At 38.7% G+C, this 26,839-nt stretch overlaps 1 protein-coding gene across 4 annotated transcripts in view; it reads left to right on the forward strand.

The window, feature by feature from the left end:
- LOC117296788 (relaxin receptor 1-like) overlaps positions 1-26,839 on the forward strand; it is a 45,931-nt gene extending 19,092 nt beyond the window's left edge. For 3 of the 4 annotated variants that reach the window (XM_033779838.1, XM_033779839.1, XM_033779837.1), the window contains exons 4-18: positions 765-917; positions 2,012-2,285; positions 3,334-3,405; positions 5,220-5,291; positions 8,068-8,139; positions 9,369-9,440; positions 10,339-10,410; positions 10,980-11,051; positions 11,235-11,306; positions 12,353-12,424; positions 16,323-16,394; positions 18,737-18,808; positions 19,274-20,112; positions 20,963-21,246; positions 25,201-26,839. In XM_033779838.1, the coding sequence (XP_033635729.1) occupies positions 765-917; positions 2,012-2,285; positions 3,334-3,405; positions 5,220-5,291; positions 8,068-8,139; positions 9,369-9,440; positions 10,339-10,410; positions 10,980-11,051; positions 11,235-11,306; positions 12,353-12,424; positions 16,323-16,394; positions 18,737-18,808; positions 19,274-20,112; positions 20,963-21,246; positions 25,201-25,347 (2,417 nt within the window). In that variant the 3' untranslated portion in view covers positions 25,348-26,839. Of the gene's footprint in view, positions 1-764; positions 918-2,011; positions 2,286-3,333; positions 3,406-5,219; positions 5,292-8,067; positions 8,140-9,368; positions 9,441-10,338; positions 10,411-10,979; positions 11,052-11,234; positions 11,307-12,352; positions 12,425-16,322; positions 16,395-18,736; positions 18,809-19,273; positions 20,113-20,962; positions 21,247-23,583; positions 23,601-25,200 lie in introns of all 4 variants that reach the window. The other variant, XM_033779840.1, reaches the window with a different exon arrangement.

The following is a 26,839-nucleotide window of genomic DNA, read 5'->3' on the forward strand; positions in this document are numbered from 1 at the left end:
TGAGGTATCGAAATCAAACTCGTGGAAAATTACTTCTTTTTCGAAAACTACGTTCCTACAGAGGGAGCCGTTTCTCACAATGCTTTATACCATCAATAGCTCCCCATTACTCATTACCAAGAAAGGTTTTAGGCTTATAACTATTTTGAGTAATTACCAATAGTGTCCACTGCCTTTAATTGTTTGATCACTGTAGAGGACACTACCTCCTCAGTAAAGGGTGCTCACACAAAATAAAAAAGTTACTGGGAAAAAGTACCAACAGAAACACGGATAACTTAAAATTGTATCATTATTATCTCACATTCACTTCCTAAAAAAGGTCACATTGGTTGCGTTCGTTAACCTTCCCCGGGTCGACCCCGGTGTGTGGCGGGTTTTTTTTCCCAGGACGAACGTGTGCAGATAATAGGAGACTTTCCAACGCTAGGCGGCAGCAGACATACCGGGTAAATTTCCATTGTTTACGTAGTTCTGAACATGCGCATAATTCTGAGAACAATGGATTTACCCGGTAAGTCTGCTGCCCTCTATCGTCCCAGAAAGTCTCCCATTACCCACGTTCGTCCTGGAAAAACACCCCGCCACACACCGGGGTCGACCCAGGGAAGCTAAACGAACGCACCCCATGTGAAAAGGCCGCTTATGTTACACTAGGCTACTTGTTCTTAATTGTTGTGTTGTCATTCGAGAACAAGTCTGCTGGGGTCACAGACGTCATCAGGTCATTAACAATTTTTTTGTTCTCCACATTTTGTTTAAAGATGATTTCCACACGAATCAGTTGTGGGACGCAATGTTTGGTGAGAAAGATGATTGCGATGATTCAGAAGAAGATGATGACGATGATTGCGATGATGATGACTCAGCCAGTTATCAAAACGAGGCTGGCAACTTTCTAATCGAGGCTCCATGCGGTAAACTTGAAATCAATTCAGTTCTTTGTTATAAATCGTAAAAAAAAACTAAAAATAATGTTGTTGTTGTTGTGTAATCCTTCCCCAAGTTATGGGGTCTGTTCTTTTTTTTTCCTTTTATAAAATAAATATTAATACAATACAAATAACGAGACATATTTTAATAGATCATTCTCATTCCATGCTTAAGCGAGCAAAAAATGCTCGACCCCTTTCTGCTTAGCAAAAATAAGCAGGAAACCAGTGACCAATTGTACATGTGTCATGTACTTTGGCTGGTAACCATATTCTGGTTAGCATAATTTTGTTGTGGTAAGCAGCTCTATGAAAGAAATGAGTGTGCATCAAGGCTTTGTCACACAAGGCAATTTCTAAAGGCAACTTTGAGCCAACCAACATCAGTGCGTATTGTTACAGGTAGCACTTAAGTAGGGTATTCTCTATATTTTTAAATTGTTGTGTAGACATGGCCTGTCGGCGTATATATGTTTTTTATTCTTAAATCCTTGTGCGTGTACATTGTGCTATTTTTGTATCTGCCTGTTGTTACACACCAGTTTTTTTTTAAAAACTTGTGTGAGCAATGCAATTTCTTCTTTTGAAGATCAATAAAGTTTTCTTATGTCTTATGTCGTCTTATGTCTTACGATTCCCAAAGAAGAGTAAGTGAACGTTTAAAGTAACGTTAATCAAAGACAACATGAACACTGTCTGCGACCATGCGACCATAGTGTCAGCAACACCAATCCTGTGTTAATACATTTATAAGATGTCATGTGAATAAAACCACATGCGAACCATTGGCGAGAGGTGTCACAAACAGACGAACTCGCGTAGCTCCCCGAGGTCAATGATAATCATGATACCTGTGTCCTTAAGCAATAAGTTTTGATCATAATGTGCTTCCCTGCACCATGGTGTATATACTGACACATATGTATATGATTTGCGACTGCACATGAAGTGTATTATAGTCGAATGGGTATTTTATTTATTTTATTTTATTTATTTTAAATCTTCGGACATAATTAAAAAAACATACATGTTACAAATATACAGAAAATAAAAGCAAGGATTATTATATTCTTTCACAGAGAACGGAACATTCCCCGAGACTTGCGAGTGCATCGTCGAACTAGAGAAGCCCTCAGCGGCTCACCGCCCGGTGAGATTCTCAACTCTGCCCGCTGAATCTCCAACAGGTCCGGACGACACATCGGAAACACCTTCATACCGTTCAACCTCTACTACAGGAACAGGCACGCAGTCACCGGTCGTTGAAGGGACAGTCATTGGTGTTAAGATTGACTGCAGAGCCAGTGGACTCACGTCGTTCCCAAGAAACCTCCCAGAGAACACACTATTTATGTGAGGTTTTTTTTTACTGAAAAACAAACAACTACACAGAGTTTAGTGCTTACATAAAGGCAGTCTTTTTTATACCTTTGGATTTGAAACATTTTTGATTGGTTTAATCCTATACAAATGAATAGAGGTATACAATACAAATCAACGTGTGCAAATTTCATTTCAAAAGGTGATCGCGTTTTTGAGATATCGCCCAAACTCTTTTGCGAATAAGTAGAAAGATAATCCCCATAGGAATACACCAATCTGATAAGCGTTACCGCGGTAATGCTTTCTATAGATCGCTTTTGGGGATAAAAAGTATCCGTGTAGACCTTTATTAAGCTGTCACCATCTTGGTCATGCCCCCTGTTTGGTATAATAGTAATGAATGATAACATTCATTTCGCATGGCACCAGACTATTATTTCGTCCAACCTCGGTTTTATTACAACGAGTTGGAATGGAGTGAAACCATAGAGCTATAGCTCGATGTGTGAAATCAAGATGACCACACCGTGACAAAGGTCTATAGCACTCCGAAGTGAAGTGTTTCTCAAAGTTCATTATACTGTCAAATACAGCTGCTTAGTGTTTACAACGCTGGTTGTCATTGCATTACATTTCAGAGTTATTACCAAACGTATACATACGGACCCTTTTAAATAGATGGGCCGAAGTCCAGTATAGGTAATAGATGGGCCGAAGTCCAGTATAGGTAATTCGTTTTGAGGTCAAAGGATTGGTTTGATATACGCCAAGGTAAACTACTTTCTCAGCTGTGTGAATCAATTATTCTGCACGGTTTCGTGGAAGCTGCATATTGATAAGACGTCATCGTAATTAGTCAAAGATTGCTTTGGGCAGTTTCCGTTATACGTTAATTATTGTGTGACGTAACGAAAACTGAACTCTAATAATAGACGAGGTGTTTGGTGGAGATGTCCAGCGTGGAATTCCAAAGAGTTCATTCTAGTCCGAATTGTCGGTTGTGACTGCACTAAGGCTGCCCAGTCATACACATACTCTCCCTAAAGGTGTTACACGTCCTTCCATTTCTTTCCAACAGAGACGTTTCCGACAACAAGATAACCGAGCTGGCAAGAGACGACTTTGCAAATCTAACCCAGTTGCGAATATTGTAAGTTGAATAGTAAAGTCGTTACAAGTCTTTAGAAGTCATTTTACCACATTTGCGTATTAATTCGTGTTTTGTTATCTTATTTTGCTCGTCTGCAAGACAACTTATTTGAGTATGTGAACTTTACCTTTTCGTCCACACAGGTGCACTAAGATATTACTTGCTGAGGTGCTGTAGTTTTTGAGAAATTATTAAAAAAAATACTCACGAAATAATTTCGCCTTTAGTGAGACAGAAATGGTTTTTAGCATGTACAACAGCACTACGCGACTCTCCTGAACAGATTGCTTGGTGTTTTTACTTTTGTTCTCAAAGCTGAACTACTAATGAGGCTGAAGCTTCCATATGTTTATGATATTATTGTTTACATCTTCATTGACCGTGAGTAGGAATTCAAATTATGGCCACAAACTTGATCTACAACAGGTATCAAAATCCTTTTTGAATTAAGTTGCATCTTTTGGCTAGACGGTTTCCCCCCGATTAAGTGTCCACTTTACTTTACTCAATACTTTTCTCGCGCCTCCCATCGCATCAACTTTATTCAGCACAGCATGATATACTTCACTGCAACATTTAGCAGCCCCATGCGTTATTCCAAAACATATCGTGAGCAAACATCGAAATGTGATATTTTTGCCGACAATAAATCCCTGGACCAACCGGGGATGTGTTTTTGTCTGCGAGTTCTGAACGAGAAAAAACCTCTCTGGAAACTCAATAGTTCGCAGTACATTGTATTGGGCATGTTTTGCCCGACCTTAACAAGCACACCCCGGTTAGGCGGGCTTTTCTGAACAATCCCCGGGGTGCTATTTGTCGCATTCACGGGGTCCTGCTCCCGGTGAATTCATCCCCAAGTGCTAATTCATATCAATATCACTGCAAGAACAAGTGACATTGGACACCCTCCGATTTCTCGTCCATTCAGTAGCAAAGTGGCATTGTCAAAAGACCTTTTAAGAAGTTGTCCAAGTGCCGGATACTTTGTTATCAATGCTGGAATTAAACGCTATAAATGCAAACCCATATTTATGACTCTATAAGAAATGAGGTCAGATCCTTGGTGTCAAATGCTCGAAACTAGATTAATTTACCAAAAGTTACTTCCATACTAGCCACCCATATATAGAAGGTTTGCTCGTTCAAATGACAAACACTCAATGTATAGTTAGTGTTCTTTTTCTGTGTCAAAAAACCCATATAATTGTTGAAGGAACTGGACACTATTGGTAATTACTAAAAAATAACTGTTAGCATAAAAACTTACTTGGTAACGGCCGATGGAGAGCTGTTGATAGTACAACATTATGAGAAACGGCTCCCTCTGAAATAACGTAGTTTTTAAGCAAGTCATTTTTCAGCAAAATATTTGAATTTATTTTAAGACCCCCACGTTTGATGTCTCGAAATCAAGCATCACAGAAAGCACACAACTTTGTGTGACAAGGGTGATTTTTCTTCCATTAACGTTATCTCGCACCTTAGACTGCCAATTCACAGTTTTTTTTTAATTTTGTGAAATCACTGCTCTTGACACTAACCAAAGATGTCCAGTGTCTTTAATTAGGAGCAGCAATTGTATTAATTGTTTGATTCCCTTTTTGTATCGGTATATGACAACACCTATAGTGTCAATTTCAACGTCCAAGTTTTTGCACTGCAAAATCGATTACAAATCTGAAAGTTTAATGTTTAAGACAACGAGGTAATCGTTATTTGTTGTCTTCTTCAAGCCACCAAGGTTCATAATTGGGGATGTCCAGGAGCAGCAGCTTCAATGACGCTATTTTCATTGCCTTACATAATTCCAGATCGTTGTCAAGGAACAAACTGCGTCACATCGACGATGAAGTCTTTAATCCACTTACAGAATTGGAAAGATTGTGAGTACATTTTCGTGTCTCAGTTAGTATAGATGCCAACGTCGTTTCGCCATATATTTATGCAACTATAGTTATCATAGAACCGAATTCAAAACTCTGGTGTTTCTGGTTCGCCCCGTTGTTTCTGGCTGTAGCTGCTGTATGCGCTGTAGCACCTTGTAAACCATTATAAGGTGCTACATAACTGGGTCTCAGAATTCTTAACTCCAATAACAAATTTGTCTGCATAATTATTGTATATACTAAGCGCCTTGAGTAGACCTACCTTGTTTTGTATATATCTTGCGCTATATATAAGACTTCGATATTAGTTTTAATGTAACTATGCTTTACTCTCTCATAATAGCTTTTGGAAAAAAATCATGACAATTAAATTGCTGGAATATTACTTCGTTGTATACTTATCTGCTGCATTAAAGAAACACGATGCCTTGGATCGGTCGCATTGGTCTTTGCAAAAAGCGTCTGTAACCGTTTGTTATAAAATGCATATGGTTAGACTAAGATGTTTTAAAGGTAGAATACAATGATCCACACACATTTGCCGCGAAATTGCATGGTTTTCCTTTTTCTTTGCGTCGAAACTGCGTGGTTTTTCGTTTACTTTGCGAACTTTGAACACGGTCGGCCATTTTTATATGGCCGATCGTGTTTGTCGACGAGGTAAAAGGAAAACCACGCAATCTCGAGTGATGCTTTTGTGAATCATTATATTCTACTCTGAAAATATCTTTCTAATCATTATGCATTTTATAACAAACGGTTACAAACGCTTTTCAAAGACCAACTCGACCGATCCAAGGCAACGTGTTCCTTTAAGTGACGAAATGTTCTTTGCTTGTTGTAAATCACTGTGGTCCCTGACAGCAAGTACATCGTGGTGCTTAAGGATCAGAGCATTATTTAAAAGTTTGTTTGCACTAATGTAACATGCAACCTGTGACCCCATAACCATATTTACAAAAGAGCCATAGCTAGAACCAGAACCTCTTCCTGCAGTCACGATTTGTACACAGCTCAATGGGAGAAGAAATCCTCTACTTTATGTGGAGAGTGTCTGGTTTTTATTCAATTTTCAATTAGAAAGGAGACAAGAACTTGTACACTTCTACAACTGGGTTCTTATTGTATGTAGAACGTATCACCGTTGAAGTGGCACTTGCCTGCCAGAAAAGCTCTGGACTGTACAAGGTTTTTGTGAAACAAAGGTTGACATTGAACTTCGCTCTTAAAGGGGCACGGCAATTTTCCTCTAGTACGGGGCACTCTCTGAGGAAAACGCAAAAGCACAGGACACCGCAGCAATCGCTGTGAATGCCGTGGGTTTTTTAAGGCCTGTGGTACCTTCTTTGATGACAGACAGCGCACGTACCCAACAAGTTCGCTTAGGACTGCTCTTGTGATTTTAAAAAAGAAAAGCGTAGGTTACGCATCGTCTGTTCTGACGCCTAGTGTTGCAATACACTACTGCCATTTAGCCATCGAATCAACTTCATGCTGCTCTGTCTGCCCGTCCTACACCCTCTGGATGTTATTAATATATCATCTGATTTATACATCGTCATATCTCATAACGCAGGGAGGGGGTACTGCAGCTCAATTAATTCCTCCCAAATGTGTCTTCAGTCTCTTTTCTGTGATTGGGAATAATTTGAAGGATGCACTCATTTAGTTAATAGTATTAACGTATAGCCTGGAACAACATTAATTTGAGGTTTGCTTAACTGAGTGGAACGAAATGATTCAAAAGTGCAATACTGTGTCATTAAATTTGATTGGTTTTGGATGTTATATAGACCATGAAAGTCTCACTTTAATTGGTACATTTTGGAAGCTAAGAATAAACTTCAAATAACAACTGACTCATTTATGGAGTTTCAAAAAAGAGGGACCTTGTACATTCCAGAGCCTTTCTGGCAGGCAATATACCACAATGACGATACTGTCCACATACCTTAAGAAGTCAGTACATTTGCGGGTACAGTCATGTAATAAATCTCTGTTGAGTAGGGAGTATTCAGCTTTCTCCTGAAGACGGACAGAATGTACTGTCGAAACGTCGAAATTAAACTCAGCAGGCTTTTTTTCATCAGAGCACCACTCCTCAACAGAGATTTATTACACGGTTGTACCCACGAGGTTACTATTATTTATTTAAAACGCACGAGAATTGCACAGCACAACATCATAGTTGAGGCTTTCCAGACTTTAAGACGGACTATTTGCTATAATATGTAATCATTTTGTTGTTCAATATCTGCCCCCATTTTATTTCACGTCTTCAAACTTTAAATCCAAGACCCAAGACCTTCTAAATTATTATGCGGGATTTAGATGTAGTCCAACACCATGTAGAACCCCAGATCTAACTTTAGCCTAAAACACTGAACCAAAATAAGAACGTAACCTGGGATCTGAGATAGCCACAAACCCTGTAGATAAATGTAACCCTATGTCCAAATGTAGCCATCTGTACACAAATAATGTACTGTGTCCAAATGTATCCCAAACCTTGTACCCAAATGCAGCTCCAGATCTAAATGTAGCCCGAACCATATTCTTACCGTATACATCTAGGTACGAGGTTGAAGCTTTACACTCAGCCACGGGCTACACTTAGGGACCGGTAATGTCTCACAACTCTACTAACCCAAGTGCATCCTCGCCAAAGTACGATATGCTCAACTTATTCGAAGTTAGAGTAAATTTGGAGGGGATTGAGGTGACACATGGTTGGTTGTAGTTCATGTCAGGTGTGATTCTTTATTTTGTACAGAGATATGATTGCGTGTGGTTTGGACGAAATACCTGCAAGATTCTTCGCCTCACAAAGTAGACTGAAATACCTGTAAGTGGTTCACAGTATTCATTCAAGTTTTTTGTGTGTTTTTTTTCATTGTTTTTTTTCATTAGCAACAAAAAACATACAAACACAGCAAATCACAAAAAAAGTAACGGACAGAATTAAACAAAAATGCCTAAAGGGCAGTTAACACGAAAGCCATGGACAGAAGACAAACAAAAAAATACAACAAAAAGACCGAGGACTAGAAAGTACCAACTACACATCTTAACATCAGACAATTATAAACCGGGCAGAAAATTCTAATTAAAACATGTTAACCCATTTTTTTGTAAAGATCATCGAGTGATCCGTTTTAGTTTTACCCATATACACCATGTGTGTTATACTCAGTACTTTCCCGAGTTCTGTGAACAAATATCACATGCATATTTACTCGGATGGGATTCGAACCGAAGACCTTTGCAATTCTAGAGTAGTATCTAACCAACTAGACCACCGAGAATGATTGCCCGGTAGCTATAAGAGGCAGTTCGAATCATGTGCGTTACCACCCGAGTGAATTTTTTTTTTTACAGAAGTCATGAAAGGACATCGGTGTAAGGGTGAAACCAAAATGAATATTTCTTTTTATCCCGATGGCAATTTAACATCTATTTATTTAGAGTAGGGAATCAAATTTGAGGTTTACTTTAGGGAATGTTATAATTAGTTTTAACTGTTAAAATGCTTTACATTGTCATTTTTAGAAAAAAAAATATTCACAGATTTATCTGGGAGAGAATTCCTACAGTCTTTTCAACATCTTCTTGATATTACAGTTGTTGTCGATTGGCAGAACTCACGCCCCAATAAATTTGTGACTCGGGGCTAAAACCGCGGAATTTGAATTAGAAGTTTACGTCAATATTGTCAACTTGGGGCAGAGTTGTCATATTATGTTTTGGTCTGTGATGTCTCTATGAAGCCTTTGTTCGAAGCAGTTGGACATGGACAATCCAAACAAAATGTTTCCTTATCAATGCAAGATATAAACTGCAGGCGACATTTTCCCAGCCATCTCGAGGTGGTTATGTGTTATTTAGGTTTGGCGTTTTTTAACGTTTTTTTTTTTTTTTTGGGGGGGGGGGGGGTGGGGGTTAGGGGTTGGGGACTGCGTACATTATAATACTAATAATCCCCAACAAAGGACCTGAATATTCATGAACGACAAACCATACACTTCCATATGATTCAAATTTCCCCTGTTTATCCCTCTCCTTTTGTTTCTAAAGAAAATTAGCTCACAACAATCTGAAAACCCTCGCTCGGATGAGCCTAATTGGGCTGGATTCTCTGGTTGACCTGTAAGTATAAATAGACAGTCCTTTTCAGTTCTTGTTCAGATCTTTTACGTTTCTGTTGTGAACTCGTTGCACATATACTTTCACTTCAGTAAAGCAATTACACACTTTGACTTCCAAGCATAATGGGGTTTTTCCTTCAAATTGTCAAAGTGTCCCTGTGTTGTTTGTGTTAGCAAGGTCGAAGGTACTTTTTGTATTAACAAAGATGGGCAACTGTTTTTTTTTGCAATTATCTTAAAATAAAGTTGATGAGCACGGTCAACATTATTGTAAAAAGATAATGAGTTGTATTGTAAAGTATTGCAACTGTTGCTTATTTTTGTTCTCAAATGTTGTTGGCGTCAAGGATCTTGCTCAAAGTGTCTATGTACTCTTTTCTAACACAAAACACCATGTCGAGGCCTACAGATTTACGTTAAACTTACACAGTTTGAAGATAATGATATTAGAAAGCTTCTCTTAAATATTACTTACTTTAGGTGCTGTAGTTTTTGAGAAATGAGTAAAACAATGTCACAAAAATAACTTTCTTCTTAGTTCTAGCATGTAAAAACGTATTAACCAGTTATCGTATGATATTGTGTAATATCATAACTAGTTAATACGTTTTTACATGCTAAAATAATTTGAGGCGATTATTATTTTGTGACTTGTTTTATTCATTTCTCAAAAATACAGCACCTCAGTATGTTATATTTGAAGGGAAGCTTGCTACTATCATTATCTTCAAACCTTGAAAGTTTAATGTAAATCTGTGGCCATTTTCGTAAAAGTACCCGAATCCTTTGAAGGTAAAACACCTGGTTTTCTACGTGTTTTACTGTACGTAACATTTTTGATTCAGTCATCATAAACAGGGACCGAAGGTAAACAAATATTCTTTCGATTTATGTTAAAGTGATGTTCGCGGTAACCAGATTTCTGATTTGGAGGTCGGAGTGTTTGAACATACTCCTCGACTCTTCACCATGTAAGTATTGCTATGGTTTTTATATATAAAAGCATGCTGAAAGGGAAATTGGAAATAATATGCGGGGTTTCACTCTGTGATCTAGACACTGTTGCTGTTACTTTTGGTGCTGTTGTTGTTGCAGTTGGTTGTTTGTGTGCGTTTTTGTTGTCGTTGTTGCTGCTGTTGACGTTGATGTGCTGCTGCGATTGTTGCAGCTGCTGTTGTTGCTGCTGCTGCTTTTGTTGTTGTTAAAGTTGCTTTGCTGTTAAGGTTGCTGCTATTCGTCGTCGTCGTCGTCGTCGTCGTCTAGTTTGTGTTTTTATTATAGAAGTTGCTGTTCTTTTTGTTGTAATTGTTGCTTCTTATTATAGTAGCAGTTGTTGTTGTTGTTGTTGTTGTTGTTGTTGTTGTTGTTGTTGTTGTTGTTGTTGTTGTTGTTGTTGTTGTTGTTGTTGTTGTAGTTGTTGTTCTCGTAATTGTAGTTGTGCGCTTGTCTAGTCGTTATTGATGTTGTTGCTGTATATGTAACGAGTCACTTGAACAATGATTCTATATCTAAAATAATCTCTTTCCTCTCTCCTTCATAGACATTTTTCTGAAAATAGACTGTCTTCGATTCCAGCATCCCTCCTGAGGCCACTGTGGAATCTCAACTGGATGTAAGAAAATTTTGGAATTGGAATAGATTTTTATCTTAACTTCCCCTCCGTTCTCATCTAATTATCTTTGATATTGACACTTGATATTTGGACCAATTGAAATTATTATTGGATTGCGATATACTGATTTCCGTGCATTGTTAATGCAATTTCTGTCACACTTTTTTTCTCCTTTTTTTCTAGATCTTTCCAAAGAAACGATATCAGCAATATAGAAAAAGGCGCCTTCTCTACAAATGAGATGCTAACTACTTTGTAAGTAAAGGTTCCCCCGGACAACTCCAACAAAAACTCATTGAATTCAACGCACTCTGCTCGTTAAATTGAATTGGAACGCTTTGTTGTATTAATGATTCAAGTACCATCAGAATAATTGAACGTCAACAGTTTAGCATTAACATTATTTAAATTAATTAGTTCGAAATTGACCCCGAATCGCTATATTATTCTCACAGTTTAAATTAAAGTCACCTGGAAATATAATTATTTTTTCCTTTCTTTCAAACATAAGAGTATATGCTTACGTACAATAAAACATTTTTTTAGTAATTGTTTGTCACGATTTATATGTTTAAACAAATATATAAAGTTGTTTGGGGGGCTGACTCCGCCTACCCGTTTTGTGACGTCAATCGAGTCAGACTTTGCCTGCAATGCGTATAGTAAACACACGTGCAAAGTACATGTACGTCCAAGTCGTGAGTTGGTACATTTCAAAAAGTGTTTTTCTGCATTCAGCAGCAATACACCTGGTCGGCATTGCCGGATTTTTTTTTTGTTTTTGAAACTTACAAACTCACGACTTGGTTCGTACCTGTACTTTGCAATTGTGTTTACTCTACGCATTACAGGCAAAGTCTGCCTCGATTGACGTCACGAACAGCGCCCTCTCGGGTCGGGGTGTACTCTTAAATTTGTAAATAACATAAGAACTGATTTTTTAAAACCTTAGTTAGCTGTTTATACCACTTCCAGGTGACTTTAAATGTTATCGTGCGATAGAATTCAGTTGGTGCGTTCGTTTAGCTTCCCTGGGTCGACCCCGGTGTGTGGCGTTTTTTTTTTTACAAGACGAACGTGTGCAGATAATTACCCACGAAAAAACAACCGCCACACACCGGGGTTGACCCAGGGAAGCTAAACGAACGCACCCAGTATATCAATTGTTTGTGATTTGTTATCAGTTTGGGCAACATTTTGGGCCTTAAAAGAATCTACCATCGTTCGTTTCATATAGAAAAAAAAATGTATATATAATTTGTTGCCAACATTTGTATTTATACTTCATTTTTCATTTGCAGAATGTTGGCCGATAACAAGCTGACTGCTGTCACACGAGGTGTGTTTCACAACTTGACCAACCTGGTGTTGCTGTAAGTACTGATTCAATACCAAATCATCAACATGTACAGTATAAACAAAACAGTGTTGTTGGCTTAAAGGCAGTGGACACTATCGGTAATTGTCAAAGACTAGCCTTCGCAGTTGGTGTATCTCAACATATGCATAAAATAACAAACCTGTGAAAATTTGAGCTCAATCGGTCATCGAACTTGCGAGATAATAATGAAAGAAAAAACACCCTTGTCACACGAAGTTCTGTGCGTTTAGATGGTTGATTTCGAGACCTCAAGTTCTAAACTTGAGGTCTCGAAATCAAATTCGTGGAAAATGACTTCTTTCTCGAAAACTATGGCACTTCTGAGGGAGCCGTTTCTCACAATGTTTTGTACCATCAATATCTCCCCACTACTAGTCACCAAGAAAGGTTTTATGCTAATAATTATTTTGAGTAATTACCAATAGTGTCCACTGCCTTTAAATGTATTCACCAAGAAGGCCACTTCAAGTTGTGGGCTACAATTTATTTTGTTTCCAGGGGCTGTTGCCACCCACTCCTGGGAGCTGGAACAGGGTTACCCCCTTTACAGTCCATACGAATGTAGGCTTTGGTATCATCAATCAGATACCTGGCTGGTAGAGCAGAAAGCACTACCCCACCAACTTATCACATAATCTACATAATACATGTATATAAATTCAAACATGTAAGCTAGTCATCGCTCTGACTTACATATTCGTGAGCAGTTGAACGTGGAAGCAATACCCAGCGCTTATTAATGTTGGTTTCTACCCTTAAAGCGATGTGTGTTAGCAGTGTTAACTCAACTGCTTAAAAACCCGCTGGTAAAATATAGGATTCGAACTGCCCCTATGCTACCGGGCAGTCTCGGTAGTCTCGGTGGTAAGACATCTGCTCTAGAATTGCAATGGTCTTGGGTTCAAATCTCACCCGAGTAATATGCTTGTGGATTTTTTTTTCCACATAACTCAGGGAAAGTGCTAGCTGAGTATACAGTGCTAACACACATCGGTGTAACTGAGTGAAAACCTAAATTACCATGCTTTATACTTAATACTTTATACCTGCTTGAGCATAATACAAATAAACTTTTAAAAAACAGGAAAAAACAGGGGGAAAAATTAAGGTCTTACTGTTCAAACTCAAAAGATTCAACATATTTCTCTCACCATTTTTACTTAATAGTAAACAGATTATTTCCTACGGCTAAACTCAACCTTCTCTGCTACACGTACAAGTCATCATTTTATATTATTTATATATTTTTTTTTGTGAGAGTCCTTGAATCAAGATGATTTGGCGTGGGTTTAGAAGCTGATAATACGCTAAATCTCATTAAAAGATATCGGGGACTCAGTAGTATAGCCACGTTCTGAGATTAACAGAGTAAGTGGTAGCCAACGGGTGTTTTTCTCTTGAATTGTATTCCTTTTTTCTTTAAAGGGAAGGTACACGTTTGGTAATTACTCAAAACAAATATTAACTTAAAAACTGACTTGGTAATGAGCATTGGAGAGCTGTTGATAGTATAAAACATTGTGGGAAACGACTCCCTCTGAAGTAATATAGTTTTTGAGAAAGAGGTAATTTCTTACTCAAATAATAAAAGACTTCTAGCTAGAAGTCTTTTATTCCTATCTGAAAGCACACAAATTCGTCCAACAAGGGTGTTTTTTTCTTTCATCATTTTCTCGCAACTTCGATGACCGATTGAGCCCCAATTTTCGCAGGCTTGTAATGTTATGGTTATGATTGGATACACCAAGTGAGAACACTGATATTTGACAATTACCAAACGTGTACTTTCTTTTTAAGCCACTGGACACTATTGGTTATAATTGAAAAAATAAAAACTGACACTTGGTAACGAGCAATGGAGAGCTGTTGATAGTATAAAACATTGTGAGAAACGGCTCCTTCTGAAGTGACGTAGTTCTTGAGAAAGAAGTTAATTTCTCACTAAATATTTCAATTGAATTCGAGACCCCAGCTGAGGTCTCGAATTCAAGGCATCTGAAAGCACACAACTCGTGCGATAAGGGTATTTTTTTTCTTCCATTCTCTCGCAACTTGACCAATTGAGCTCGATTTTTCGCAGGTTTGTCATTTTATGCATGTGTTGAGATACACCAAGTGAGAAGACTTGTCCCTGACAATTACCAAATGTGTCCGGTCTCTTTAATAACCCCCTTGAAACAATAAAACAGGGATAACAAAATGCTGTGGATTGGCGACCATTTTGAGGTCATCCTTCACCTTATAAGCAACTTTCAAAACAATTTTATTTTTTGGCAGGGTAAAGCAAATGCAAAATGAAAAAGAAGAAAAAAAAATCGTCAAAGCGAAATGCCTCACAGACCCCGCCGACAAATGGCATACATGTATTTAAAAAGTTAGTTAACTATTAATCTTCGTATATGTAGGTATGAAAGAAAAGAAAACAAAATACAGAACAAGTATTCAAAAACCACACAACAACATTTTTACATGTAGTATCGAAAAGGGATCAGATCAAGATGGCGTTATGTGGTTCAACTGTATGGATTATCACAATAAAAAAAAAATTATAGCAGAAAAGACAAACAAATAAGCTAAACACACTATAATCTTAAAGCTAAATAGTTACGAAGCTGCTATCTACAGCTCCTTCGGATCAACAGTTCCGTCTGAAAAGCTGTCGAAGTTGGGAAAATGGCACTTGAGAGTACTTGATCTCCGCAACTGAAATAAGCCTGATACTAACCTACACAAAATCTCTGACAAAGGTAACATTATATCTTTCTTCGTGGGGCTATTGTTCATTATGAAAAGTGAGGTAATTTTATTGACAAGTCAATAGGGAGTTTATAATAATCTTCACAACAAACACTTATGGACTTTCCCCTTAAAGCAACCCGGATGACTCGGAATTAAAGTAAAGTTGTCAATATTGTTCCTTTTAGCTGGGAAAAATTATTCTATGGTTTTGGTTAATTTTATCAAGCCCTCGGGCATTGACGTCATGACGCTGTGGAAAAAAACTATTATTAAATAAACTACAAGTATTAAATAAGTTGGATTTGAAACTAGTTTAAGTTTGTGTGTTGATTCCTAAATGAACCGTTGGTTGCCAACCCAGCGGTTCCTCCTGAAGACGATCATAGTATACTGAACGAAACGTTGAATTGTCAACCACCGGCTCTATCCAGAACCAATACTACTTAAAGGAACACGTTGCTTTGGATCGGTCGAGTTGGTCTTTGAAAAGCGTTTGTAACCGTTTGCTATTAAATGCATATGATTAGAAAGATGATTTAAAAGTGGAATACAATGATCCACACCAATTTGCCTCGAAATTGCGTGGTTTTCCTTTTACTTTGCGAACTAACACGGTCGGCCAGTGATGGGAGTCAAAAATTTGACTCCCATAAATGGCCGACCGTGTTTGTCGAAGAGGTAAAAGGAAAACCACGCAATTTCGAGCGATACTTGTGTGGATCACTATATTCTACTTTCAAAATATCTTTCTAATCATATGCATTTCATAACAAACGGTTACAAACGCTTTTCAAAGACCAACTCGACCGATCCAAGGCAACGTGTTCCTTTAACAGAGATGTATACATGGCGATACCGCAAACTGCACATAATTATAAATAACTAAAGAGAACACGAAATTTAAATTGTGCGTTCAAAATTAAAAGATACTGTGTAATAGACCTTTACATGGTGTAGCTAACTTGAGTTTCCCCCTATTGATAGCAATGTTACCAAACCGAGGCTGGAAGAACAACATTGTCTGGTTCCATTTTTCTAAATGATTATAAGCATTCATTATTATTATCCGATACGAGGAACATGACCAAGATGGCGGAAGCATGAGAAGAGTCTATAGAGTTTGATTCAAAAACTATTTGTCTAACTTACAGGACCTTACGGAACAACAGTATACGACGTTTTGAAGAAGGAGCATTCGACGGAATGACAAAGCTTCAAACACTGTAAGTTGCATTCAACAAATCAAAAGTTTACACGTTACTATACCTTTAAAGGCAGTGGACACTATTGGTAATTACTCAAAACAATTATCATCGTAAAACCTTTCTTGAATGCGAGTTATGGGGAGAGGTTGATAGTATAAAACATTGTGAGAAACAAGTTGAAGTGATGTAGTTTTCGAGAAAGAAGTAATTTTCCACGAATACGATTTCGAGACCTCAAGTTTAGAGTTTGAGGTCTCGAAATCAAGCATCAGAAAGCACACAACTTCGTGTGACAAGGGTGTTTTTTCTTTCATTATTATCTCGCAACTTCTACGACCGATTGAGCTCAAATTTTCACAGGTTTGTTATTTTATGCATATGTTGAGATACACCAACTGTGAAGGCTGGTCTTTGACAATTACCAATAGTGTCCAGTGTCAAAGAGTACCCGTCTGTAAGGAACACGTATTCCGTGGAGGAGATGCAGATGTTTTAAATGCATTTTGTTTTACCAGTAATAATCAATTGTCTCTATGTATCTCATCAGAGATCATGCATGCCTGTCTCGTTCGTATTTGTTTATTTTGGGACCATTTTGGTCAAACGTACAGCTTTTATTAAGGGTCTGTAAACGTTTAGAAAATGATTTTGAAAATTAAACGCATTTAACAAATTACGTGGTAAGATAGCCCAGCATCAATTAGGCGTAATTATTTCACTTCTATAAAGTACACGGTTTTGGGGGGAAATGTCACTTTTTATCCTAATATTTCATATAATATTAGAAGCATTACCGCGGTAGTGCTTCTCAGATTGTGTTTTCCTATTTATTCTTCCTGCGTTGACAAATTCGCCCCCATATCTCAGAAGACCACATGTTAATTGAATAATGTAAACAATTACATTTTTATAAGAGTACAACAATCAAACGGTTCAAAACCCAAAGGTATACGCGTGAAGAAAACACACTTGCCCCCATAACGAGTCCCGATGTTGAGTCACTTGTACAAACAAAATATACAACTCCATAAAGGCAATACGGCAGATTAACAAAATAGTTTGTATGACTTCTACTTGACGATCCCGAACAAACTTAATGACAAAATAGATTTATAAAATTGATTTGTTATTACCTCGTTGTCAGCTCCCTCGTGGTGCGTTGCTTGAGATTAACAATACAATAATCAAATATCAAGGGGTTGACGCAACATTACTTCAGGCTTTTCCCTAAACGGAATAATTATAAGGGAACTGACAGAATATGAACTAAATAACAGAAATTGGCTTATATTATAAGCAAGATTAATAACAAAACAACAGTGTTTTCTAGGAACAAAATTGATAGTATTTACCTTTGCCAAGCGGGGCTTAATACAATTGATTAAGTTTAAAGGTAGGTCATGTGTGAACATAACGCCGATTTATATTCACAAATATTAAACGAAAATTGACAGTGAAAGTTTTAGCTGAATACAGTTTCTCCTAGCTAACAAACTAGCTGAACGACAACACAATATTTCACCAGTCTTGTATAATAGTGAGGTGACAGGACTCAGGTACAAACCGCATCTCTTGCCGCAACATTTGCAAAAGGACACCATACCTCAGACTTAGTAAGAATCAATAGTTCTCAGATTCAAATAGTTTGGGTTAAAAACTTATCATTGAAAAACAATTTGTGCTCCTTCAACAGAAAGTGCCTCTAGCTAAAGCAGAGCACCTCGCCTTTCAACTCTGGGACCCCGATTCGAATCCCACCGGGGGCACTATGTGGATTTTTTTATTATTTTTTAAAGCAAGTCGCCCAAAACAAGACTAAAAGCCACTCTAGGTTAAGGGCTAAGAGGAAGAAAACGTAGATATGCAGAAACTCAGTGGAGCTGAAGGTAGGAATTGACATTCCTCTTAAAAGATGGAAGATCATAGGATGAAGGGAAACATGCACCAGATGAGAGATGCAATACGAGGGAAAAAAGCTACTGGAGTAGCTCTTTGATTTGGGTTTTCAGTTCCTTGACTGACATGCGTGGGGTTTTCCCTGAAATAATTTTCAGGGGTTTTCCTCCCATTATCTTCAACTGAAAGTTTATTCATTGTCTTCTTTCTTCTCGTTTGGCTCTAACAAGAGCGTTGAGAATACAATATATCAAGATTCAGAAGTAAGTTTTTTGTGGATGTTTTCTTTTTTTTAGTATCTGCTAGTCAAACAACTGTAGAAGTACACTTAACAGTTACTGTAGAAATGCACTTTACAGTAAACTGTAGAGGTACACTTTAAATCTGATAATCTATTCAAGAGATTGCCCTCAAACTAAGATTATGATTCCGTTTTGTTCTTCTGTTGCTATCTCTACCTGCAGCAAACTGACTACGAATCCGTTCACATCGCTTCCACTTCGCATATTTGACAGGTTGACGAGATTACAGAAAATGTGAGTCTTTATAAAACAAAAAGAACATGCATGTCCAACCTGCTGGGATTGAACTGTCACAGTGAATGAAGTCATTGTAATTATTGCGATACAAGACACCAACAATGTTGATATAGGGGCCTGCAACTCCAACGAGAATTTTATTCCGACAACTTTATTTGAAGGAACACTAATTTATAAATAATTGTAACATTCGTTCCAAGGTTGTTGGTATTTTTTCATTTATAGAAAATTGGGACAAAGTGACCTTGTTGAAATGCCATCGCGAAATTATTTGTTTTTCTCGTATTGGTACAGAAAAAATCAGGGTAGCTATATAGTTTTGGGCGGAGTTGAGGGGAAGGTCAGGGAAATTTGCAAACAGTTTGTGTTTTTTTTTTACCCCAAACCCATGTCTACAACCCCTCGTGCCAAACTATCAGTGCTCTGATTTTAATGTGACTTTATTTTGTTTTCTCCAATCAGCTACTTCGATCATTTCTCGCTGTGTGGATACGCCCCTCACGTCCGGCTCTGTATGCCGAAGAGTGACGGCATCTCAACAGCCGAGAATCTCCTGGCCAATCACCTTCTCCGCTTCGGGGTCTGGTTTGTGGCTCTCCTTGCCTCCGTGGGCAACGCCTTCGTCCTCTTCGCCCGCTGCTTCGTCAAAGAGGACAAGAAGACGCACTCATTCTTCATCATGAACCTGGCTGTGGCTGACCTCTTGATGGGGCTATATCTCCTCATTATCGGCACCCATGACGTCATCTTCAGAGGGACGTACATCCTTCACGACCTTGCCTGGAGGACCAGTGTGATCTGCAAACTTGGCGGGTTCCTTAGTCTCCTCTCAAGCGAGGTGTCAATCATGACGCTAGCGGTCATCACAATGGATCGATTCCTGAGTATCGTCCACCCTTTTCGGTTTAAGAATCGAAGTCTGCTTCATGCGCGTCTCCTTATGGCGTTCTTATGGCTGCTTGGTATCGCTCTGGGAACGCTACCTCTTGTGCACTTGACATACTTCGGGGACTTATACTATGGAGGCAATGGTGTCTGCTTACCCTTACAGATCGACCAGCCGTTCTCGAACGGTTGGGAGTTCTCACTCGTCATCTTCGTTGTGTTCAACCTCGTAGCCTTCATGTTCATCTCATACGCGTACCTCATGATGTTCGTGACCATTCGAAAGTCCAATCTGGCCATGAGATCGACCAAGAAGAACCAAGACTGGGCCCTGGTGAAGAGGTTTACTCTCATTGTGGCAACAGACTTGCTGTGCTGGATGCCGATCATAGTCGTCAAATTCATTGCCCTCGGTGGTAAGTATGCATGTTGAAAGTATTCACGTTTGACCGATGAAGCCTGTTTTGTCTTGTTGAAACCAAACAAAGTGGAATAGCCCCGAAAGAGGGCGCTGTGTATTATTCTGGTCCCGAATTGTGTACTCACGTCACTCGAGGTGACTGTGCCACGCCCACAGTTTTGGGAGTCACCATCATGTAAGCGTAGAAGCATCAGAAAGCATTTTCGGACAGTCACTCATTCCATGTGGGCACACAAGGTACCAGACTAGACTGTATTGTATAATTATATTTTTATCGTTGGCAGGGGTCTGGTTTTACACATCTTTTGATGACAGGTTTTATACTTTTGTTTTAACCTTGACAGTCCCTGCCCAACTTGTAATTATTGTGTATGTCTAAAGATTAAAAAAAAATGTAGGCCTACCAAAATAAAGCCTTAAAGGCACTATTGGTAATTGCCAAAGACTAGCCTTCACAGTTGGTGTATCTCAACATATGCATAAAATAACTAACCTGTGACAATTTGAGCTCAATCGGTCATCGAAGTTGCGAGATAATAATGAAAGAAAAAAAAAAACTTGTCACACGAAGTTGTGTGCGTTTAGATGGTTGATTTCGGGACCTCAAGTTCTAAATCTGAGGTCTCGAAATCAAATTCGTGGAAAATTACTTCTTTCTCGAAAACTATGGCACTTCAGAGGGAGCCTTTTCTCACAGTGTTTCATACCATCAACCTCTCCCCGTCAACAAGAAAGGTTTTATGCTAATAATTAATTTGAGTAATTACCAATAGTTTCCACTGCCTTTAAGTTTAAATACCCATCGGCAATAACAATCACCATTCTACTATTATCTTCCTTTGTAGGTGTGCTTGTATCACAGAGTGTATACGCGTGGTTCGCCATCTTTGTACTCCCAATCAACTCCGCCCTAAACCCCATTCTCTATACCATGACGACGGTCCTCTTCAAACAGAAAGTCCTGGCACCTCTGGGTATTGTCAGAACGCAACGGAAGAAGGGATACATCACCGGCACGTCCGTCGATGAAACATCTTCCGGTGTGTCTAAGACCTCGGGGACGAGGTTGTCGATCATCTCGACCAAATCTCGTGGTGGGTCCTGGAACGGGAGGCTGAGCTCACACAAGGTTGGTATAAGTTTTATTTGGGTTTGATTATAAACCCTGTTCATACTCTAATAGACTGTGCAAGTCTCGCGCTTTTGTGCCGAATAAAGGCACTGTACACATTGGTAATTGGCATTGTCAAAGACCAGTATCCTCACTTGATAGTTTCCAACATACAAATAATAACAAATCTGTGATTTTTTTTATCTTATTGGTCATCGAAGTTGCAAGAGAATAATGAAAGAAAAAAAGCACCCTTTTGCACAATGTGTGCTTTTAGATGCCTTATGAGAGGCCTCGGGCCTGAAGTATATGTTATTGGGTGCGTTGGATTAGCTTCCCCGGTTTGACCCCGGTGTGTGGCGTTTTCTTTTTCCAGGACGAACGTGTGCAGATAATTACCCACGTTCGTCCTGGGGAAAAAAAAGCCACACACCGGGGTCGACCCAGGGAAGCTAAACGAACGCACCCAATGTTGAGAATTTACCTCTTTCTCAGCTCTCCCTCGCTTGTTTAACCTCAACGATTGGAGACTTTGAAGTACTAGGTGGCAGCAGATACTTAACCAGGTATATTATTTCCATTAATTTTGTACCTGAGTTTGTGCAAAATTTCCAAAATTAATGTGTTCACCTGGTAAGTCTGCTGCCATCTAGCGTCCAGAAAGTCTGATGAGTGAATAAGTACTGCATGACGTTGTTGGATAGTGCACTGCGAATTCACATAAAGTGGCGTGTATACTATTTATGTGCATGCTGTTTGTGGAACGGTGTCATGACGGTGTCTGTATGGTGTTTGCTTGACTGTGCTTGTTTTGTGTAGTGATGAAAATGTAATTAGTTTAAGTTAAAAACGTGTGGTTTGGGGTTGGAGAGGGGATCTTTGAGTTCCCTTCTGATGAATTTTTGTTGTATTAGTGTGTTGCTAATTTGTGACAAGGTGGTCCTTTTTTCCGTTATTTTATTTAGGGTAGTACTCTTCGTTGTATTACTTTCGTTCTTTCTTTGGTGAATATTAATTAGTGTGTTTTTTCCCTTCCTCAATGTATAGGGAGACTCTTTCGTTATTTTGATGACACTCGTATAACTATACTATTAAGCTTTCTTAGTTAATCTTTAAAAATAATACTTATCACAGTAATTATATATTTGTCCGACTTTAATGTGTACAGCATTTATCTCTGTGCTCGTCTTATACCTTTATATGAATGACTGCATGGTGAAGTACGGGGGCAGAGTTTCTCAATCAGGGCTGGATATCACAAAGTGACAAGATTCGTCTTAAAGGAACACGTTGCCTTGGATCGGACGAGTTGGTTTATATAAAGCGTTTAACCTTTGTTATAAAATGCATATGGTTAGAAAGATGTTGTAAAAGTAGAATACAATGATCCACACAAATATGCCTCGAAACTGCGTGGTTTTCCTTTTACCTCGTCGACAAACACGGTCGGCCATTTAAGGGAGTCAAATTTTTGACTCCCATAAAATGGCCGACCGTGTTCGCAAAGTAAAACGAAAACCACGAATTCGAGGCAAATTTGTTTAGATCATTGTACTCTACTTTTACAACATCTTTCTAACCAGATGCATTATTATAACATACGGTTACAAACGCTTTTCAAAGACCAACTCGTCAGATCCAAGCCAACGTGTCCCTTTTATACGAGTTATCAGTCTCGCTGTAATAAGTTGTACTGTGACGTCACACTTCGCTCAGTATTTTGAGATTGATTAGAAGATCGATCTTGTATAGTGCGTCGCGAAATCGATCCCAGGGCTCAATCCACTTTGTTGTATTTATATAACAATGTTACAAGACGTGGTCATCTTTATTTGACCATGGTAGTCCCTACATCTGGGATTATATGAACGAATCAGCAACATTTTGCTCGGCCCCAGCGGCCAGGTCTATCCAGGACCGTTGGGATGGGCTAACCAGCTTGGGCAGATTCTTGACCAGGAAGTATGTCATGATATGCAGTGCATAGCAATGTGAGTGTGATACATGATGAAACTGGGCAATTTCTGGATAGACCAATGAGCGTGCTTGATACGTTTGCTCATCCCAAGGCGCTGGGGCCGCCGAGCGAACGGCAACATTACCAACGTGTTATTACCCAAAAAAGAGGGCGTACCCAATACCCCATATGTTCTGACCGACATATGATTCTAAATGCATGTTTGACTTTAATGGGTACGGCTTGAGTTTTTAATCATTTTTTACACTTCTCTCTCATTCTTTCTCTCTTTATAACACACCACGAATCACCATCCTGCATCCCACATGCACCAACTGTATGGTATTTAAACACCAACACACCTTGCTCACCGTGTTTATTACACACTTTTGTCACAGGCACAATCGGTAAAGCGGTAAGTAGCATGCAAACAAGTTTGAGGTTTTTTTTTCTTCTGTTAAATGCCGAATCACTGAAATTGAACCACCAGATCGGGCGATGCATCTTTAAAGTCACCTGGAAATATTATTTGTTTTTCCTTCAAACATTAGAGTATATGTTTCTGAATAATAAAATAATTTGTTGAGTAATTGTTTTTAACGATTTATATGTTTAAAAAACAAAGAAAGGTTGTGTGGGGTGACTCCGCCTATCCCTTTTGTGACGTCAATCGAGGCAGACTTTGCCTCGATCGAACATCGAACACACGTACATTCAAGTCCTAGTCGTGAGTTTGTACGTTTCGAAAAAGTTTTTTCCTTGCATTTTTCCGGCAATGTCGACCAGGTGTATTGCTGCTGGATGCAGCAAAACAACTAAAGATGAGGTCAGTTTGCAAAGTGGTCCGGTCCGACGTCTTTTCCAGCGCTGTGCAGCAAACACCTCGAGCCGTCTTGTTCGAAAACAAGGAATACCCTACACATTTTGACATGAAGAGAAAAGTTCTTTTCTAAAACATGACGCCATCCCAACAATTTTTTTCAGCTAGTGGGGAAGTCAAAGAAGGTACTTGAAAGACGTAACGAACCTAAAGGAGCATTTGCCTAACGTGAAAATAATCAGATATTTGAGAGCATGTTTTTAGCTTGCGCCAAGCGTCACTATCTTGTGTTGGCACTGCATGCGAATCATCGTGCCTCGATTGACGTCACGAACAGCGCCCTCTCGGGTCGGGCTTATTTTCAAATTTGTACATAACATGGAAACTAATTTTTTTGTAAACCTTAGTTAGATGTTTATTCATATTCCACTCATCAAAACACATATTTTAGTGACAAAAGCTTTATTTTGACAAAAAAAAACCACTTCCAGGTGACTTTAAATTGTGATTATTTAATTTGATTTGATATAACGTTCATGTGATACTTGTTATCCAGCCAGCATAACATAACAAACCTGTGAAAATTTTAGCTCGATTGCTCATCAGAGTTGCAAGATAACTATGAGAGAAAAACACACCCTTGTCACATGAAGTTGTGTGCTTTCAGATGCTTGATTTCGAGACCTCAAATTCTAAACTTGAGGTCTCGAAATCAAATTCGTGGAAAATTACTTCTTTCTCGAAAACTACTCCACTTCAGAGGGAGCCCGTTCTTAAAATGTTTTATACCATCAACCTCTCCCCAATACTAGTAACCACGCAAGGTTTTATGCTAATAATTATTTTGAGTAATTAACAATAGTGTCCACTGCCTTTAATTCAATTCATCACATTGATAAGCCCGGTTCATACTTCCCTGTGAATGCAAACAAATGTGATACGAATTGTGACGTCATAGCCCTGTTTTCGCCGCGAAGGTTTCATCAAAGTTCAGCACATCTCAACTGATGCAAACTATTCGTTGCGAATTTCTGACGTCAACATTTGTATCGCATTCGAAGAGAAGGTCGGGCTTATGTGTTTCTGTGCATGATGAATAGCTATAAAAGAAGCAATTTCAATCAGTATAATTGTGAGATGTTTGAAGGCATTGGGCCTCTTTAATTTACTATCTTTCTTCTTTTTTCCTAATCAGAAGTTGAGGAACTCCGAGGACTCTTTCAATGGTTCGGTGGGCCAATCGTACTCAAAGAAAAACAACTACCAAGAACTACCCACTTCTGATCCGATGCTCCCAAAGTCGCCTTGCAGATGTGTAACTGATGACGACAATGCTGACTAAAAAGCTGGAGTTGGTGGGGAGGGGGAACTGTGACTATTTTGGGTCCGGTTTCCCTGCATGCTGCTACGATTATGAATATTCAGGAGTCATAGACCATGTGACTTGTGACATCACAATGTTTGCAGAAGAGCCACAGAGCCCTGGACTTCCTGCAGGCATGATTTTGTACACAGCTCGATAAAATAAAACATTTATTGTTTTATGGAGATTGCACTGTCTGATTTGTATCAACTTTTGATATGATGAAAGGGAGCACATCTCAGAATTGCTTTAGCTGTTTCTTTTACAACTCTTGATGTGGAATGTATGGCATGTATGTCCTATTTTTATATGATCAATGCAGTATCTTGCCTGCCGTGAAACGCACTGGAATGTACAAGGGCACTTTTTGTAAACAAAGGTTACATGGTCTGCCCAAGCACTGCTTGGTTTGGTGTGAGTGTATACCAGGAAAGATTAGAGCTATCTGTAGCCCAGTGAGATAAAGGACTTTTGAGGGAAAATAGTCGCATCCAGATTGAATGATTGGTAAGAATGTTAAGAATGCTTTAAAGAAGTGATTTCATACGTTTCATCAGCCTGCTTCAAACCTCAATTAATTGCCAATATCCACGCATGCAGATCAAAGATCGATAATAAACATTCTTCAGTTTTACAGTTGTAGCTTTCCATTATAATGTGTTTAAGTAGAAATACTCAAAATGGGTGCAACGAGCGTTTTGAATATTTTTGTACATTCCTGAAACATCTCAACCCTTCCTTGTACAAAGTGGGACAAAAACGTCCTTCGGACACATAGAGCAAGTTCGATCAAGAGACTAAAGTTGACTATTGTCGACCATTTGGGCGATTTTGCCTGGTACCCATACCCATGATGTATTTCATGAATAAGTAACCATGGAACATTGACTAGACAAAATGGTCGCTGATCGAACTTGCTCATAGTATGGTGGTGTTACTAATCAACACACTGGCTGAAGTAGAGTGAGCTAATACATTGTAACACTGCTACAAGGTTTGGATCGGACAGCCTTCTAGAAATGAGCTATTTCTCGGGATTTAGAGCAACGGTCACACTAGGTTTCAAGTGTTTAGACCACGGTGTAATGTTACACCATTGGCCTCTTTTTATCCATGGTCACGCGGAGCCAGGACGGGGGAAAGTAGCACAGAGTGAGTATAATTACTGTAAGGGTTTCTTATCTGTCGTGAACTTGGAATTGGCTGAACCATTATACTTGATGCAAACGGTATTTACACTGACAAGAAGAACGGCATTTGGTGGACTAACTACATACAAAGTAAATGTTTCTACATTAATGCTTTTTGATAGTGATTGTTTTCGCTTGTTGGTTATCCGCAGGCTTGTTCTCTGTGTAGTCAATGTATTGCCTATTCTTTGATGTACTGTTTGCCTGGAAATAAATAAAATAAATAAATTTTGTGATTTTTATATCAGTCAATGAATAACACGAATGTCCATTAATATAGT

This window comes from Asterias rubens, chromosome 11 (genome assembly GCF_902459465.1).
Source record: "Asterias rubens chromosome 11, eAstRub1.3, whole genome shotgun sequence".
NCBI classification, from domain to species: Eukaryota; Metazoa; Echinodermata; class Asteroidea; order Forcipulatida; family Asteriidae; genus Asterias; species Asterias rubens.